The following is a 15351-nucleotide window of genomic DNA, read 5'->3' on the forward strand; positions in this document are numbered from 1 at the left end:
GAGAGGCATGTAGCCAAGGACAACGCAGCACGTGCTTGCCAGCTACTCTGGCTTCACTTTGGAGGGTGCTCTCGCCAACTGTCACTCTGTGGTGCTTTATTTATTCATTGTTTTAAAACAGTTTTGATTCGTGACAGCTAACCGACAAATACTTTTATTCATAACAAGAGCTTGTCAATAGCAATGCTGGGAGGCCATAGAAAGACCAAAGGCAAATCAGTCACTCAAAATGGCAAAGTGTGGGGCACCAGCAAAGAAAAATGTCACAGAACAGGGCTCAGAACACAGGGCCATCAGCGGCTGGCTGGGCCCTTTAACATTAAAATTATAAGACAAATTATTAGACACCACTGCAAGCCTGAAGGTTAGTGCAGAACCGCAGGAAAGGGAAAATTATTTCCTGGAGAGAGGGAGAGGAGAAGGAGGGAGGGGAGAGGGAGAGGAAAGGAGACGGAGGGGGAGAGGGAGGGGAGGGGAGGGAGGGGGAGGGGGGGAGGGGAGGGGGGGGGAGGGCGCGAGAGGTCAGTGTAAGAAATGAAGGAGTTAGTTCTCTCCTTTCCTAAGGCAGGCTCCAGAGATCAAGCTCAGGTTGTCAAGCAAACCTGCTATTCGACTATAAAACTTTAAAATATAAATAAGCAATACCTTTATTTAAAAAGAAATCCGAGAAGGCAACCCCGAGAGTTCAATGCCCCTGTTTGTGCACACGGGCAACCCCGGTGCTTGGTAGTCATGGTGCGAAAGTGAGGGAGGCAAAGGAGGAGGGAGCCGAAGGCCTTCCTTCCGCGGCGCCTTAGAGACAGCAACGTAAGCATGGTCGAAGCTCAACCAGAGGAATTACCTGTGTATAGAATCCGGCTGATCATTCCGGGCATCACCATGAGGAACATAGGCAGTAGCTTCAGATAGCCACACAGGGTACAGCCAGCCTTCACGTGAGACATGTTCTTGGCTGAGAGGCATCGCTGCACAATGACCTGCCGGGAACGATCCAGTGAGGAGCTGTGCAGGCCGTGGCCCTCTTCTGATATCAGCTTCCCTTTAGCCTCTGTCCCCAGCAGCCCGCAGGCCATGTGAGTCTCCCTCTCCTTCCCCAACTAGCCGGGAGTCTTGGTCATGCCCCCCGTCCACCTGCACACCCAGGATGTATACCTGATCCGTGCACCAGTACCACAGGGCGAGGATGGACAGGCCGAAGATGAGCCCAGGCCACGGCATGTCCCCCGTAATGGGGTCTCGGAATATGTGGAACGAGTCGGCCCTGGGTGTGTAACATTCTTCTTTGACGGTTATGTTTCCATCAGAAACCAAAGTTGGAATAGCTTTCATGTACTTATCCATGAAGGCCTCATACCCTCCTACTTCGCGGAAAGCTGAAAATATTGGTACAAAAAAGAGGGGGGGAATAATGTGAACAATTTAACTTCCTTATAGCGATTTATTCTACACGCATCTTAAACACCAAGAAGATACCAGCATTAGAGAACACTCTTGATGTACGGCTTGGGGAAAATTATCTTCCCTCCAGGCCTTAAGTTTCTCCTTTATAAAATGGGAGTGTTAACTCTGACAGCCTTCTTGGGAGCTGCTGCGACTTTTCAAAGCATCGGCTTGCGGAAGTGCCCTGACTACAAACAGTACAAAAGGGAAGGAGTCTTATTAAAGGAAGACCTTGGCTTTGGACCACATGCAGATGAGTTTTCCTTCAACCCCCAGCTGTCAGTGTGGGTGTCGCAACTCAGAACACAGACTTAGAGACGCCTTCTGGAGTGTGGACCAGAATAGCTGGTCCTCCCATAGACCAGGTACGGGTGAGGAATCACCTCTCACCTCAGTATCAAGTCCTTCTAGCCTGGGATTTACTGACCTCCCAGAGCATACCAAAGGAAACCAAATGAAAACTAAACTCTAGAGTGTACACGAGAGTCTTTGAAGGTCACCCGGAGGGTCCTCTATGTCTATGAACAAAACGCGTCTTATATCTTCTTGTAACAACGAGGCTTTCCCAGTGCTGTCTTTTATAGTCATGTGAAATTTCAAGAGACGGCAGGAGACACCAACAGTGAGTGAACAGTTTTTAAATTTTGTCAAATAAAGCATTAAAATGCAAAAAATCACCTATCACCAACAAGGCATAAACATTGGACTTCTGACATCATAAAGTATGCAAGGTACGGTTTCAGACTGAGCATACAATGTGCGAATCTGAGTCTCTTGATGGGCAGTTAACCTTATTCATTTTACCCAGGTTCTCGGCAAACACGGACCCAGATTACTACACTGGGGACCACTGACCCAGGCCACAGAGAGTGAACGGGGAGTTCAAGAATCCTTGGGTCTACTCCTACAAGGGTCCTACGGGAACAAGGTATGTCCCACAGGGTGGCCAGTCATGGCTGGGTCACTGCCCTGAGCTAGGCACAGCATGCAGGCAGGCAAGCCAGACTTGTTCTTCTCTTCCCAGAACCCTACACCTCTGCCCCTACCTCCCCAGCCAGCCCTAGCCCCACTTACCAAACCCAGTCAGGATAAAAGATCCCACCAGCATGATCGCAGTCTGCAAGGTGTCCGTGTAAATTACAGCTGCCAGTCCCCCTAAGCAGGCAAAAAGACAACAGATCACATGGAGGGGGCGGCCACCACTTGCTCCCTTCATCTACCCACTACTCTCTTTCTACCTCAGTTCTTCCAAGAAGCACCCCCAACCCCTGCCACCCCACCACCCCTATCCACTGCCTTTCCCTGTCTCCCTGATCCTGCTACAACATTCTGCTACTCAGAATCTTTCTAGCTTCTCATGAAAATACCATCAGGGCCCGGGAAAAGGACTTTCTGGGCCAGAAGTACTGGCTGTGGGCTTTTAAACTAGGGCGTGGCTCCTAGTTTTCACTTTGTGATTCTAGGGCTGGAACCCAGGACACCTCCACTGACCCACCTCTGTGTGTGTGTGTGTGTGTGTGTGTGTGTGTGTGTGTGTGTGTGTGTGTGTGTGCACGCACATGTGAATGAGACAGACAAATGTGCTTCAGCCCAGCCCCTCTAAGTAACTTCTTGTCATTCCATACAGGGCTCCCGTGGAGCACGAGTGCCACTGTTGAGCCTGCCCCTCCATTCTTACAAAGGACACCAATGTCTGTGCTGTCCTCAAGTCTTACTCCACAACTGGTGTGCATATCTTTCTCCCACTTCAAGATGGCTCCCAATCTAGTCACATTAAATCTGAGGCTTCCAAGGGCCCTAATGCCTGCTTAGACCATCATGCTACATGTCCCCTCTCACCCTCACAACTTCCCAGTAACCACCTTCTTCCACCACTTGCTTCTGAGCCACGCCACGCCCGTGTCTGCCGCCATTCTCCGTGCATTTCTGCACCCGGCACGCCTCTAACTATCCCGGCTTAGCCACACAGTCCCACAGCTTTCAGGGCCAAGCGCTTCCTGAGTGACTGTGAAATGTTGCTCCAGCTGGTCCAGCCCGCACAGGAGCCCTCACATGGCTTGCAGCGGAGACCAAGGGAGCAGCCATTCTCAAACCCCACCTCTCTTATCCTTCACAAGTGCCTAACGCTGGGCCAGGCTCAGACCTCGGATTCCCTAGAGTAGACTCACCTGTGATGGTGTAAAGGGCGGTGATGGCCAGCAAGATGAAAATGGCCAGGTATATATCCAGGCCCAAGGCCAGATTGATGAATATAGCCCCAGAGAAGATGTCTGCCTGCAAGGAGAGAAGAGAAGCAGAGGGAGGAGTAAGAGAGGTTATCTGGACGCACGGGACATTCCTGGGTTTCCAAGCAAGCTTTATTCATAATAGTAGTTAGCATGTTACAAGAAGAAGGACTCTGTGGTCAAATTTTTTTTAAAAAAATCTATGAAATGATAGATCAAACAAATTGAAAGTGGCCACGTGCCACATGACAACCCTTCTTTAGCATCATACACTGCAAAACCCTCGCCGAGGATCATGGGACAGGATGCTTCACAAACATTTAACTGTGAAAGAGTCTGTCCACATCCCACTCATCAACTGCTGCTCCTAGCCACTGCTCCTGGCTTTTACCCATCGGTGTGCACAGGGTTACAAGCTCTACCCACAAAAGCGAGTCTTGATGCCTGAGATCTGCTAGTGGGAAACCCAACCCCCGCTCGCCAACTTCTTCAGCAAGATTTTAATTTTTACCTGCCTGGCCCAAAAGGAGTCCACCCAGAACACAAAGGGCCTCCCGCATGCTTCTAGTGATTCTGTCTACACTGTCTAGCATAATTTTCAGGCCACTTGCCCCCTCATACTTCTGAATTCAATATACAATCCTCCAATCTCTACCTCTAGTAAAGTTACCCGGCCGGATGGTGTGCAGTTTCTAATTTAAAACAGCAGAGGGCGCAAAATACTGTACTACCCGGAAGAGGCGGCTTCCTATTAATCTTGGTAAACCTTTTCAGATTTGCCAGTAGAGAAATTAGACTTCTCCATGGAGTGTGTGAGGCTTTTTTTTTTTTAATTGCATAAAACTAATACATTTTAGAAATCTGCAAAATTATTCAGTCAGACTCCTTGGGAAGAGGCCAACAATAGGGTTGGACTTAGCTGTTTTATACACACACACACACACACACACACACACACACACACACAGTCCTTCCTTACTTTATTGCGGTTGCTCAGAGCCCTGCAGTGTTTAGGTCCCCTCCCACATCCTTCTGTTCTCTGCTATGGTTTCAATCTGTCATTAAGTTGAAAATTTAATGCCCAAATCCATAAACTGATGCTATTCGAAGGTGAGGCCTTTGGGACACAGTTGGGATTAAATGACAGCCCGAGGACAGGACCCCCATAATGAGTTATTGGCTTTATAAGAAGAAGGAAAGTGACCCCATTTGCGAGCTCCCTGTGCATGAAGTGACACAGCGAGAAAGCCCTCGCCAGCTGCTGGCTCTGTACCCTAACTTACCAGCTTCCCAAACTGTAAGGAACCTCTGCTCTTTATAAATCTCAGGTATCACAGGAGCAGCACACACGGACTAAGATACCCTCCCAATGGAGGCTCTAGTCTCCTGCCTCGACTGTCTCACCTAATCCTAACTCTATGCCTATGGGCTATAACCTGAGCCCCCAGGGGTGAACTGACCCACCTTCCAAAGATGGGTCGCTTTGGAACCCCACATCATAGCTCTTGATCCAGTCCTCTCAGACCTTCCATACAAGAGTCTCTCACCCAAAGAGACTAATACCATCATCAGTCCTGGTACGGATGCATAGAATGAGGAGATATGAAGAGGGATGTGTGTGTGTGTGTGTGTGTGAGCACGCATTTGAGCATGCGTGCATGCTCGCGACGTACAGCTGCTTAAGTGTTGGCTAATAGAAAACTTAATGTTAGGTTTCCAGCACAGATAAAGGAAACTTTTGTGCTGAACAGGAAAAAAAAAAGAAAGAAAGAAAGAAAGAAAGAAAGAAAGAAAGAAAGAAAGAAAGAAAGAGAAAAAGAAAGGAAGAGAGGGGGGAGGGATGGAGAGAGGAAGGAGAGAGAGAAGCTAGTACAAACTCTTCCTCTCATGAATTCTATCCTGGGCATCCCAAAAATCCCTGCTAAGGGTACCATAGCTAAGTGAATATAGCTGACCACAGCTGAGTAAGCCCATTCTAGGCTCAGATATTGGTTTTTAGCTCCCCTTACCCGCCTCAATTTTCAGTGTTTCCCTGGGGAATTTTTTTTTCCTCTTCCTTTCCAGGGAATTTTACAGTTTGCCAAGACTAACACAGGCATGCATTATTCTGATACTCAAGAAAGTATCGGTGTTACTTCCTTTCTGCCTGTGCTTTAGGGATTGCAGTCAGGCAATGAGATTCTCAAGACGGATGTTGAACACCACAAAGCTCTCTTATTGGAAGGAGTTCGTGATCTTAATAAGCAAAGTGCAAGCTGCCAAGGAAGGTTCAAAGTCTTTCGGTATTGCAAGGTGAAAAGTTAAAACTCCGGCAAGAAATAGTGAGTACGAAACGCAACGTAAGAAAAAGAAAAATTCTGAACTGAGACGGCCAATCGGCGATTTGCAGATCCACGTGACCCCGCCGCGTGCGCAGAGAACGACCGGCTGAATTCAAATAAACAGCAGTGAGGGAAATGGCGGGGAGGGTAAAATAAGAACACCGCCATACAAGAGGCCAAGTTGGAAAAGCACAGTTAGAAGCTGTGTTCGCTCTTCTGTGACACTGGGGGGAAAGCAGATACAGTGGTTGGAAGAGCAGCATAAACTCCATGAATAGATCTCGGAGAGAGGAGAACAGGATAATCAAGCTAAGATAAATGGCAGCGACCTGAAACTGCTCAGAAAAGAGAAATTCTCTTCATGGAAACAAATTCAAGGAGCTACAGGAGAAATTGGAGGCCTTAAGGACAAAGAGAGAATTAGAAAACCTGGGCTAAAAAGACAAAATGTTCTATTTGAAGAATATACAAGGCTTCAAAAATGACTAAAGGATACACAGAGAAGACATAATGAATTTCAAAATCTTAGTTTCGGTTCCTAACATGCCCCCAACAACATCTGGGAGCTCTGTTACCAGCCTCAGCTCCCGGACTAGGATGCTCCTTTCCACAGACCCAGAGGAGCAGCATCAAAAGGAAGCCTGCCTACTTCACAAATCACAGCAAGCACCAAAAACCACACAAAAGGAGCTAGAGACCTCGAACCTCCTGGGGAAGGATGTAGGAAGAAAGGGTCGAGGTCAGAGACTCAACAATGTGTCAAGTTCAACACCTGGCATCGGGGTACTTTATTACTGTTTGCCAGAAGACATGAGCCAGCTGGAAAAAAAGGTACCAGCGACAAGCACTGCCTTAAGTTCCTGGATGTTAGAATTATACTAAGGAAAGGGAAGTATTCTGCGAATTTCAGAGACATTTAGAATACATGTTGACAATCTTTTGCCAATATAAAAAAAAGGAACTGGTTGATTAAGGAATAAATTTTCAAATTATAATCTTTTATGTTGTTGAATTCCGCTGACATTTTGGCTGAAATCTGTCCGACTTGAATTCCTTTTCCTCATCTCTGGGATGCATACTTGGCAATAACAAGCTCAGTAAACATCTGGCTTATTATAAACGAAAGCTATAAACCTCAAGGGTTTGGGAAAAGATAACCACTTAGAAGTATTTAAAAAAACACCTAAATTTTTCTAAATATACGCTCATTATAAAAATGTTTACATTTTCTAAAAGCTGTGCACTTGATGTATTCATTTATTAAATAACAAATATTTTTGTACCTAAAAAAGTATTAATGTTGTTCTGACTATGGTTTCAAGGCTATGGTTTCAATGACTATGATCATTTTGTATTGAACAATCAGTTTATTATTGCTGTCATCGTTGTCATCATCATCGTCTTTGTCATCCCTGGGAATGACTCCCTTTCTCAGTCAGCAGTTGTCTTTAGTTCGTTGTCTAGGAGTGGGACCCATAAGACTTTACCCCTTCTGTGTTAGCATTCTGTACTGATGCTGCCATTGTTTCTGTTTTGTTTATACAGCCATTATACAGACAAATTGTGTGTGTGTGTGTGTGTGTGTGTGTGTGTGTGATAATCAATAATAACTTTTAAAAGACTATCATTGTGAGAGTACTACTCTGGTCAACCTGCCTACACTGAAAACAACATCTGAGTTTCCACCAGTACCTGTTCTACCTGCCACCAACCACAAGTCTCTTCTGCATGGCATCCATGCCCTCTAGCCAGACATCCACTCCCTTTCCCAGCTCTATCCAAGTGAAAGCCCTTGACCTCCCATCATGAGCTCACCAGATATGGTCTCAGTCCAACATCTAGTGCCCCTATCTAGTCTAACCTTCCCTGCTCTTGCCACAAATGATCTCGAAGCTTCTGCCAGGACCTTCACTACTTATTCTGAAAGTCACAGGCCCCTTGATGCCAGATCTGCACCACAAGCCAAGCTTTCCCCTCTGTCCACTGACCTCATTCTACCCAAGGCATTGTCAACCTCTAGATCCAAGCCTGAGGCATGTCCTCTCTTCTGTCCAACGTGCTCTGTCCATACCAGGCTTAGAACTAACAAATGAAACTCAAATACCAGATGTCATTGAAAAAATATAAATAATATGTAAGATCGAGCCAGGATCTTCTCTCCAAAACTTATCAATCCTATAGAAGGCTTTGCAAATGAGGGTTACCTGGATGGACCCCAGGACACAGGATCTAAAAGAACGATCATAACTTCAAGAATTCAAGGAGTCTAAGGAAGACACAAACAGTTCAAGCAGCAAATTCAAGGGTACCCAAGTTCATAAAGAAAAAAAAACAAAAACACTACTACATCTGAACTCACACATTAACCCTCACACAGTGGATGACTTTAATATACCACTCTTGCCAATAGACAGATCATCCGGGCAAACACTAAACAGAGAAATGCAGATAATAACTGACATCATAAACCCATCAGAAATTTACACGTTTCACCCAAACACAAAAGAACATGTCTTCTTGGCAGCTCAAGGAACGGTCTCCAGACTTGGCCAGATACTCAGCCATAAAGCAAGTCTTGACATATACAATAAAATCAAAACTGCCTGCATCCTATCTGACCACCACAGACTAAAACTGGATTCCTCTAAACCCTGGTGATGTACCCCTTTAATCCTAGCCCTCAGGAGGCAGAGGCAGTCAGACCTTCAAGTTCAAGGCCAGCTTGATCTACAGAGTGAGTTCCGGGACAGCCAGGGTTACACAGAGAAACCCTGTCTCAAGACAAAACAAAATGAAACAAGTATAACAACAACAAAACAGAACTGAATATCTACAACAACAGACAGCAAAAAGCTTATATATCACGGAAAGTGAGCAATTCACTGCTAAATGAAAATCAAGACAGAAATTAAAGACTTATCAGAGCTGAAATGAAAATGAAAACACAGCATACTCACACTTATGGGGAATAATAAAAGGCAGTTTTAAGAAGCAAGTTCATGGGGTTGGGGATTTAGCTCAGTGGTAGAGCGCTTGCCTAGCAAGTGCAAGGCCCTGGGTTCGATCCCCAGCTCTGAAAAAAAGAAAAAAAAAAAAGAAGCAAGTTCATAGCCCTAAGTGCCTACACAAAAAGTTGGAAGATTGCACATTAGTAACTAAACAGAATACCTGAAAGCTTTAGAACAAAAAAGAAAAAGAAAAGAAAAAAGAATGGAGAAAGAAATCTCACTCAAAAGGAGTAGAGGCAAGATATAATAAAACTCAGGGCTGAAATCAATAAAATGGAAAGAAAAATCAATACACAAAATCAATGGAACAAGGGGTTGGTTCTTTTAATGAAATCAATTAAATTGACAAATCCTTATTCAAATTAACTAAAGAGCTGAGGGAGGAGATCAAATTAACAAAATTAGAGGCATGAAGGGTGACAAGGACAGACACAGGAAATCTAGAGAATCATGAACTCCACCATGGATCACTCACCAAAATAAAATCAAGATCATATAAACAAATTAAACAGACCTGTGTCATCTTGTGAACTAAAAAGCCGTAATTAGAAGTCTACTGCCCCCAGAAAGTCCAGGTACACAAGGTTTCAGTGTAGACTTCAAAGAAGAGTTAATCCAATATTCCTTAAATTATTCCACAGAATAGAAAGAGAAGGAACATTATCTAAATCTTTTTTCAGTTTCACAAAAGGAAACTCAAAAGACTGGGAAGAACCCAATTTTCTGCGTACTTGCTCTGATAGCTAAACAATATAAAGACTCCACAAAGAAAGCAAATTATAGACCAATTTCCCTTAAGCAAAATTCTCAAAAAAAAAAAAAAATACTCGCAAACTGAATCCAAGAACACGTGAGAAAGATCATCCACCATGACCAAGGAGGCTTCATCCCAGAGACACAGGGATGCAGGGATGGTTCGCCATAAGATAATGACAAATACAATCCACCAGGTTAACAACTGAAAGAAAAAAAAAAACTACATGATGATCTGAGTAGATGCATGAAGAGCCTTTGACAAAAATCCCAAGCCCTTCATGATAAAAGTCCTAGAGAGATTAGGGACAATGGGACATCTTGCTGCAGTTTACAGCAAGCTCGTAGCCAACACCAACGTCAATGGAAAGAAATCCAAAACAATTACACTAAATTCAGGAACAAGGTAAGGTTGTCCACTCTTTCGGTACCTATTCAATACAGGTCTCAGCTAGAGCATTAAGACAACTGAAGGAGACCAAGGGGCTCCCAACAGGATGGGGAGAAGTTAAAGTATCTTTAGCTGCAGATGACCTGATAATACAAAAACTCCCAGCCAGAAACTCCTAGCAAGTGTTAGCTGGCAAACACTTTCATCAAAGTTCAGGGATTCGAAAGTCATAGCCATGAAACCAGGGGAACAACAGAATAGCCTCAAGAATATAAAATAGGGTAGCTCTAGCGAAGCAAAGGAAAGACTTGTATGGTAAGAACTTTAAGAAGACAAATAAAAATATCGAAGAAGAGCTCAGAAGATAGAAAGATCTCATGCTCATGGGTCAGCAGGATTAATATAGAAAAGATGACCACGGTACCAAAAGCAATCTCCAGACTCGATGCAGCTCCCATTAAAACTTCAACACAATTCTTCGTGTATCTTGAAAGGACAATCCCCAGCGTCATATGGAAACACAAGTAAATCCGGGGTCGTGAATAATAAAAACCGCTGGAGGACTCGCCATCCCTGACTAAAATTGTGCTAATAACAATCACATGGTACCGGCGCAAAGACAGACACACAGGTCAGCAAAACTGAAGACCCAGACATAAATCCACACACCTATGGACCCCTGGTTGGTTTTTTAAATAAAGAAGCTAGAAATACACACTAGGGGGGGAAAGATAATACATTCAACAAATACTGCTGTTCAAAGTGGACAGGTGCTTGGAGAATTAAAGTAGACACAACTTACCATCCCACACAAAACAACTCCAAATGGATCAGCGACCTCAACGTAAAACCAGACACACTGAGCCGGATAGGAGAAAGCAGGGAATAGGCTCGAACTCATGGGCACAGAAAAAGTCTTTCTGAACAGAACACCATTAGCACAGGCACTAAGATCAACAATTAATAAATGGGACCTCAAGAAACTGAAAACTTCTGTACAGCAGAGGACACCATCATCCAGACAAATCAACAGCCTACAGAACAGGAAAACATTTCTACCAAGTACACATCCTATAGAGGGCTAATATCCAGAATATATAAAGAATTAAAAAACTGGACATCAAGAAAACAAGTAACCCCAATAAAATGGGGTATATATAGATTTAAACAGAGAATTCTCACAAGAGGAAACTCGGATGACTGGGAAGAACCCAGTGTCCTGCATCCTTAGTCATCAAAGAAATGCCAATTGAAACTACTTGACGATTTCATCTTAACACCTGTCAGAATGGCTAAGATCAGTGAAACATGTGACAGCTCGTCCTAGAGAGAATGTGGAGCGAGGGGAACACTCATCCATTGCTAGTGGCTGTGTAAACTTGTACAGCCACTATGGAAATCGTTCATTACAAAGATAAGAATCAGTTTATCTCAAGGTCCAGCTATCCCGCTCTCAGGCATGTACCCTAAGAACACTTCATCCTACCACAGAGACACCTGCTCAGCCATGTTCATAGCTGCTCTATTCATAATAGCCGGAATATCTAGATGTCCATCAACAGATAAATTAAAAAAAAAAAAACAGAAAATGTAATACATTTTACTCAGTTGTAAAAAAGAAATGACATCACAAAATTTACAGGCAAATGGATTAAACAAGAAAAATATCATCCTATGTGAAGTATCCCAGACCCAGAAAAGCAAACATGTTATATATTCACTTATGTGTGGGTATCGGCTGGTAAGTCAAGGATAAGCAAAAATCCATAGAACCATAGAGAGGAGGCACAGAGTAAAGGACTAAAGGGAACAGATAGATCTCTTTAAGAAAGGGAAACAGAATAGATAATTATGCATGGATGGATGGATGGATGGATGGATGGATGGATGCATGGATGTATGGATCCATGGATGGATGAATGGATGGATCCATGGATGATGAATGGATGGATGCATGGATGCATGGATGCATGGATGCATGGATGCATGGATGCATGGATGGGAGGGTCTAGAACAGGAAGTCCAAGTGGAGGAGGATGGGAAAAGAGGTTGAGGGAGGGAACACAGGGAGAAACAGCTAAAATTAGGGAGCATTTTGAGAGTTAGTATAGAAACCTAGTACAGTAAAACGTCCTAAAATACATACAAATATGAAAGTGCTCTAAATGAAATTGCCAAATAATGGGGGATATAGAGTCCCAATTTGATATCTTTCAGAAAGTTGGCTGTCAAATGAGGCTTCCAATAGGAATGGGTCACATCTAATTGAGTTGTTGGCTAAAGGGAGCTCTGAAGGAAACCCCAGAACAGTTCAGGCTGTTGCCAAGGCTGAAGGTTGCTCTCCACAAACTGCCAGCAAGGCCCTATTCCTGAAGACAGCTCTCTGAACCAAGATAAGGTGAGGTGATGCCTACATAGAGTCTTTAGCCCCATTGGTGAGTGTTCTTGGTACCAGGAGGTACTCGGCATGTCGCCAAAGGAGAACCGTAAACACCAATACTGTTACAAACCTTCCGTCTACAATGGTGTCCTGCCTGCAGGATATGCTAGTGCAATAGTGTCACAAAGCCTGCGGGAGAGACCAACCCATGTCTGATTCGACTTAAGGCAACTACACAAGGTGGAATGCGTCTTGTGATACTGCCTGGGTGACCAAGAACATGAGACTAGATAACTCAGATCCCTCAGAGAACACCAACTATCTCTGTTTCACTCAGGAGCAGAGTCAGAAAATGACTCTCAGCGGCAGTGTTCTGTCCTCATAGATCAGTGATTGCTCAGCCCTCTCCGCCTGCAGATGGGGACAAACACAGAGACCTGAGGCTAGACAAGGCCCTGAGGGAAGGCCTTGAAGCGCTCAGTCATGAACGGAATGTCCCATCGAATCCCTCCCCTCAGAGGTTAGGGAAGCTGTCAGAAGTAGGAAGAAGGAGTATAGGAGGCAAAGGGGATGGAGGTCACCAAGGAAAAGAGGAGTGCAACAGCGCCTATGCACACGTGAACTCAGAGACTGGGGGAGGCAGCACACACAGAGTCTGCACCAGACGGGGTCTCAGAGCTGAAAGGAGAAGCTGACATAAGCCCCATTCCCAACCCTGGAGCTATCTCAACTGAGAGCCACTTACGAGTGAAAATTTAGTCTCTCCGAGGGCATCTCACTGGGGAAACAAAATCTTTCCTAAAGGCAGGCCACATGACCAGAAGCAGACAGCCAAACGGAAAAAGAATTCAACATCGTCTTTGGAGGTTCCCTGGTTCATAATATTGTGTCAGGACCTCCCTCCCCCTCCCCCATTCCCTCTCCCTCTAACCCTCCCCTCACCCGCTCCCTCTCCTTCTCCCCCCTTCCCCTCTCTCTCTCCCTCCCCTCCACCTCCCTCTCTCTCAAATTTTATCCCGTGGCTTCCTGTTTTGTGTTCTTACAGCGTCCCTGAATATGCAAACAATTGCTCCTGCGCCTGTATCTATGTCTTGTGCCTTTTCTTGTGCTCTTTTCTTTCTGTTTTGATCACTCTGGTGTGTTTTTTGTTTTAGGTTATATTATATTATTATCCCTTAGATTCCTAAACAGAAAGGGTCTGAAAGGTGATGGGAAGGGATCTGGAGAAGAAGGGGGAGGAGCAGAGGGACACAAACAAGATCTTTGCAAGTTCAAAAAGCTTGAAATCCTGTCTGACCGCACTGCAATAAACTAAATGGAAAACAAATCTCTAGTAGATACACGAACTCTTGGAGATTAAAGTGCTCATTACTGAATAATGAAATCAAGAAAGAAACAAGGATTGCAGAGATGGCTCAGCGGTTAAGAGCACTGACTGCTCTTCCAGAGGTCCTGAGTTCAATTCCCAGCAACCACATGGTGGCTCACAACCATCTGTAATGGGATCTGATGCCCTCTTCTGGTGTCTGAAGACAGCTACAATGTACTTATATGTAATAAATAAATAAATCTTTAAATAAAAGGTTGGATTCAGCCCAAGAGCATCATTCTCATCCCTCTGAGAGGTGGGCTGAAACTGTATCCATGGAACTCTTGGGGAGCAATAAAACATGGACCCCATCGGGAAACCTCTGGGAGTAACAGACCCTTAGGCAGGTCATATGGCCTCAGGTGAGAAGTTTAAAGCCCTGGGATTTGGGGTGGGAGTTGGGAGAACAAGGTCTCTATTCATAGACCTGGCTGTCCTGAAACACACTATGTAGATCAGGACGGCCTTCAACTCACAGATATCCTCCCGTCTCTGCCTCCAATTGCTAGCATTAAAGGCATGCACTACCATGCCTAGCCCAATCTTAGGATTATATTTATGTGTGAGTGTGTGTGTGTGTGTGTGTGTGTGTGTGTGTGTGTGTGTGTTTTCTCTCCATTCTGATCCTAACCGAGATATATCTGAGTACCTGGTAAGTCGTGCCTGGCAAAGAGGTACCTCATTGCTCAAATTTCTCTTTCCATTTGTCGAAGTGAACAGCCCAGGTCATAAGCATCAAACATTAAGCAAAGGCAAAAGCTTTTATCTTTACCCAAGGATCCAAAATGTACAGCGGGGTTGCTGTAAAAAGTTTATTGCAGTCATGATCTCTGATAACAGCTCTGGGAAATAGAAACCAGGACGTTCAGATGTCACGTGGTTTGTGAAATCTGAAGCTTTATCTCAACTGATTGTGCATACTTGAATGCGGTGCGACACCTCAGGAAATCTCACAGAACAAAACGCCTCGCACAGATTGATGCGCCAGGTGTTCAGGCAAGCCAATAAAATTCATGGAGTGACAAAGGGTCATGATTACAAGATGGCAGCCACCAAGGAAGCGCTTTGTGGCCACTAACCTGCGCCTGCACCTCCCTTTGCCTTCTTTTACCAACCACACAGCTACTAAATCCCTATATCCTCCCAAATCCCTCCTGGTGGGTCCTCGGTTATCCTCTGTCCAGATGTGAGTCTCACAAGGCCATCCGCCTCTATCCTCATCTATCACGAACCATCTGTGTATGCACATGTGCCAGCACGCTGCACACACACACTCACACACACACACAAACCACACGCACACTCACAGACACATGTATGCACACATGGTAACACAGGGATACACACATAACCACACACACACACACACAAAGACACACACACACATGCACACAAACCACACCCACACTCACAGACATGTGCACATGTATGCACACATGGTAACACAGGAACACACACACATGC

The 15351-nt window shown here is 44.8% G+C and overlaps 1 protein-coding gene across 1 annotated transcript in view; it reads right to left on the minus strand.

Moving 5' to 3' along the window:
- Slc5a1 (solute carrier family 5 member 1) overlaps positions 1-15351 on the minus strand; it is a 59564-nt gene that overhangs the window by 14448 nt on the left and 29765 nt on the right. The window contains exons 6-9 of the mRNA XM_032916786.1: positions 3609-3714; positions 2515-2595; positions 1153-1373; positions 842-977 (exon numbers count right to left, since the gene is read on the minus strand). Of these exons, the coding sequence (XP_032772677.1) occupies positions 842-977; positions 1153-1373; positions 2515-2595; positions 3609-3714 (544 nt within the window). The remainder of the gene's footprint in view (positions 1-841; positions 978-1152; positions 1374-2514; positions 2596-3608; positions 3715-15351) is intronic.

This window comes from Rattus rattus, chromosome 11 (genome assembly GCF_011064425.1).
Source record: "Rattus rattus isolate New Zealand chromosome 11, Rrattus_CSIRO_v1, whole genome shotgun sequence".
Classification (NCBI taxonomy): Eukaryota; Metazoa; Chordata; class Mammalia; order Rodentia; family Muridae; genus Rattus; species Rattus rattus.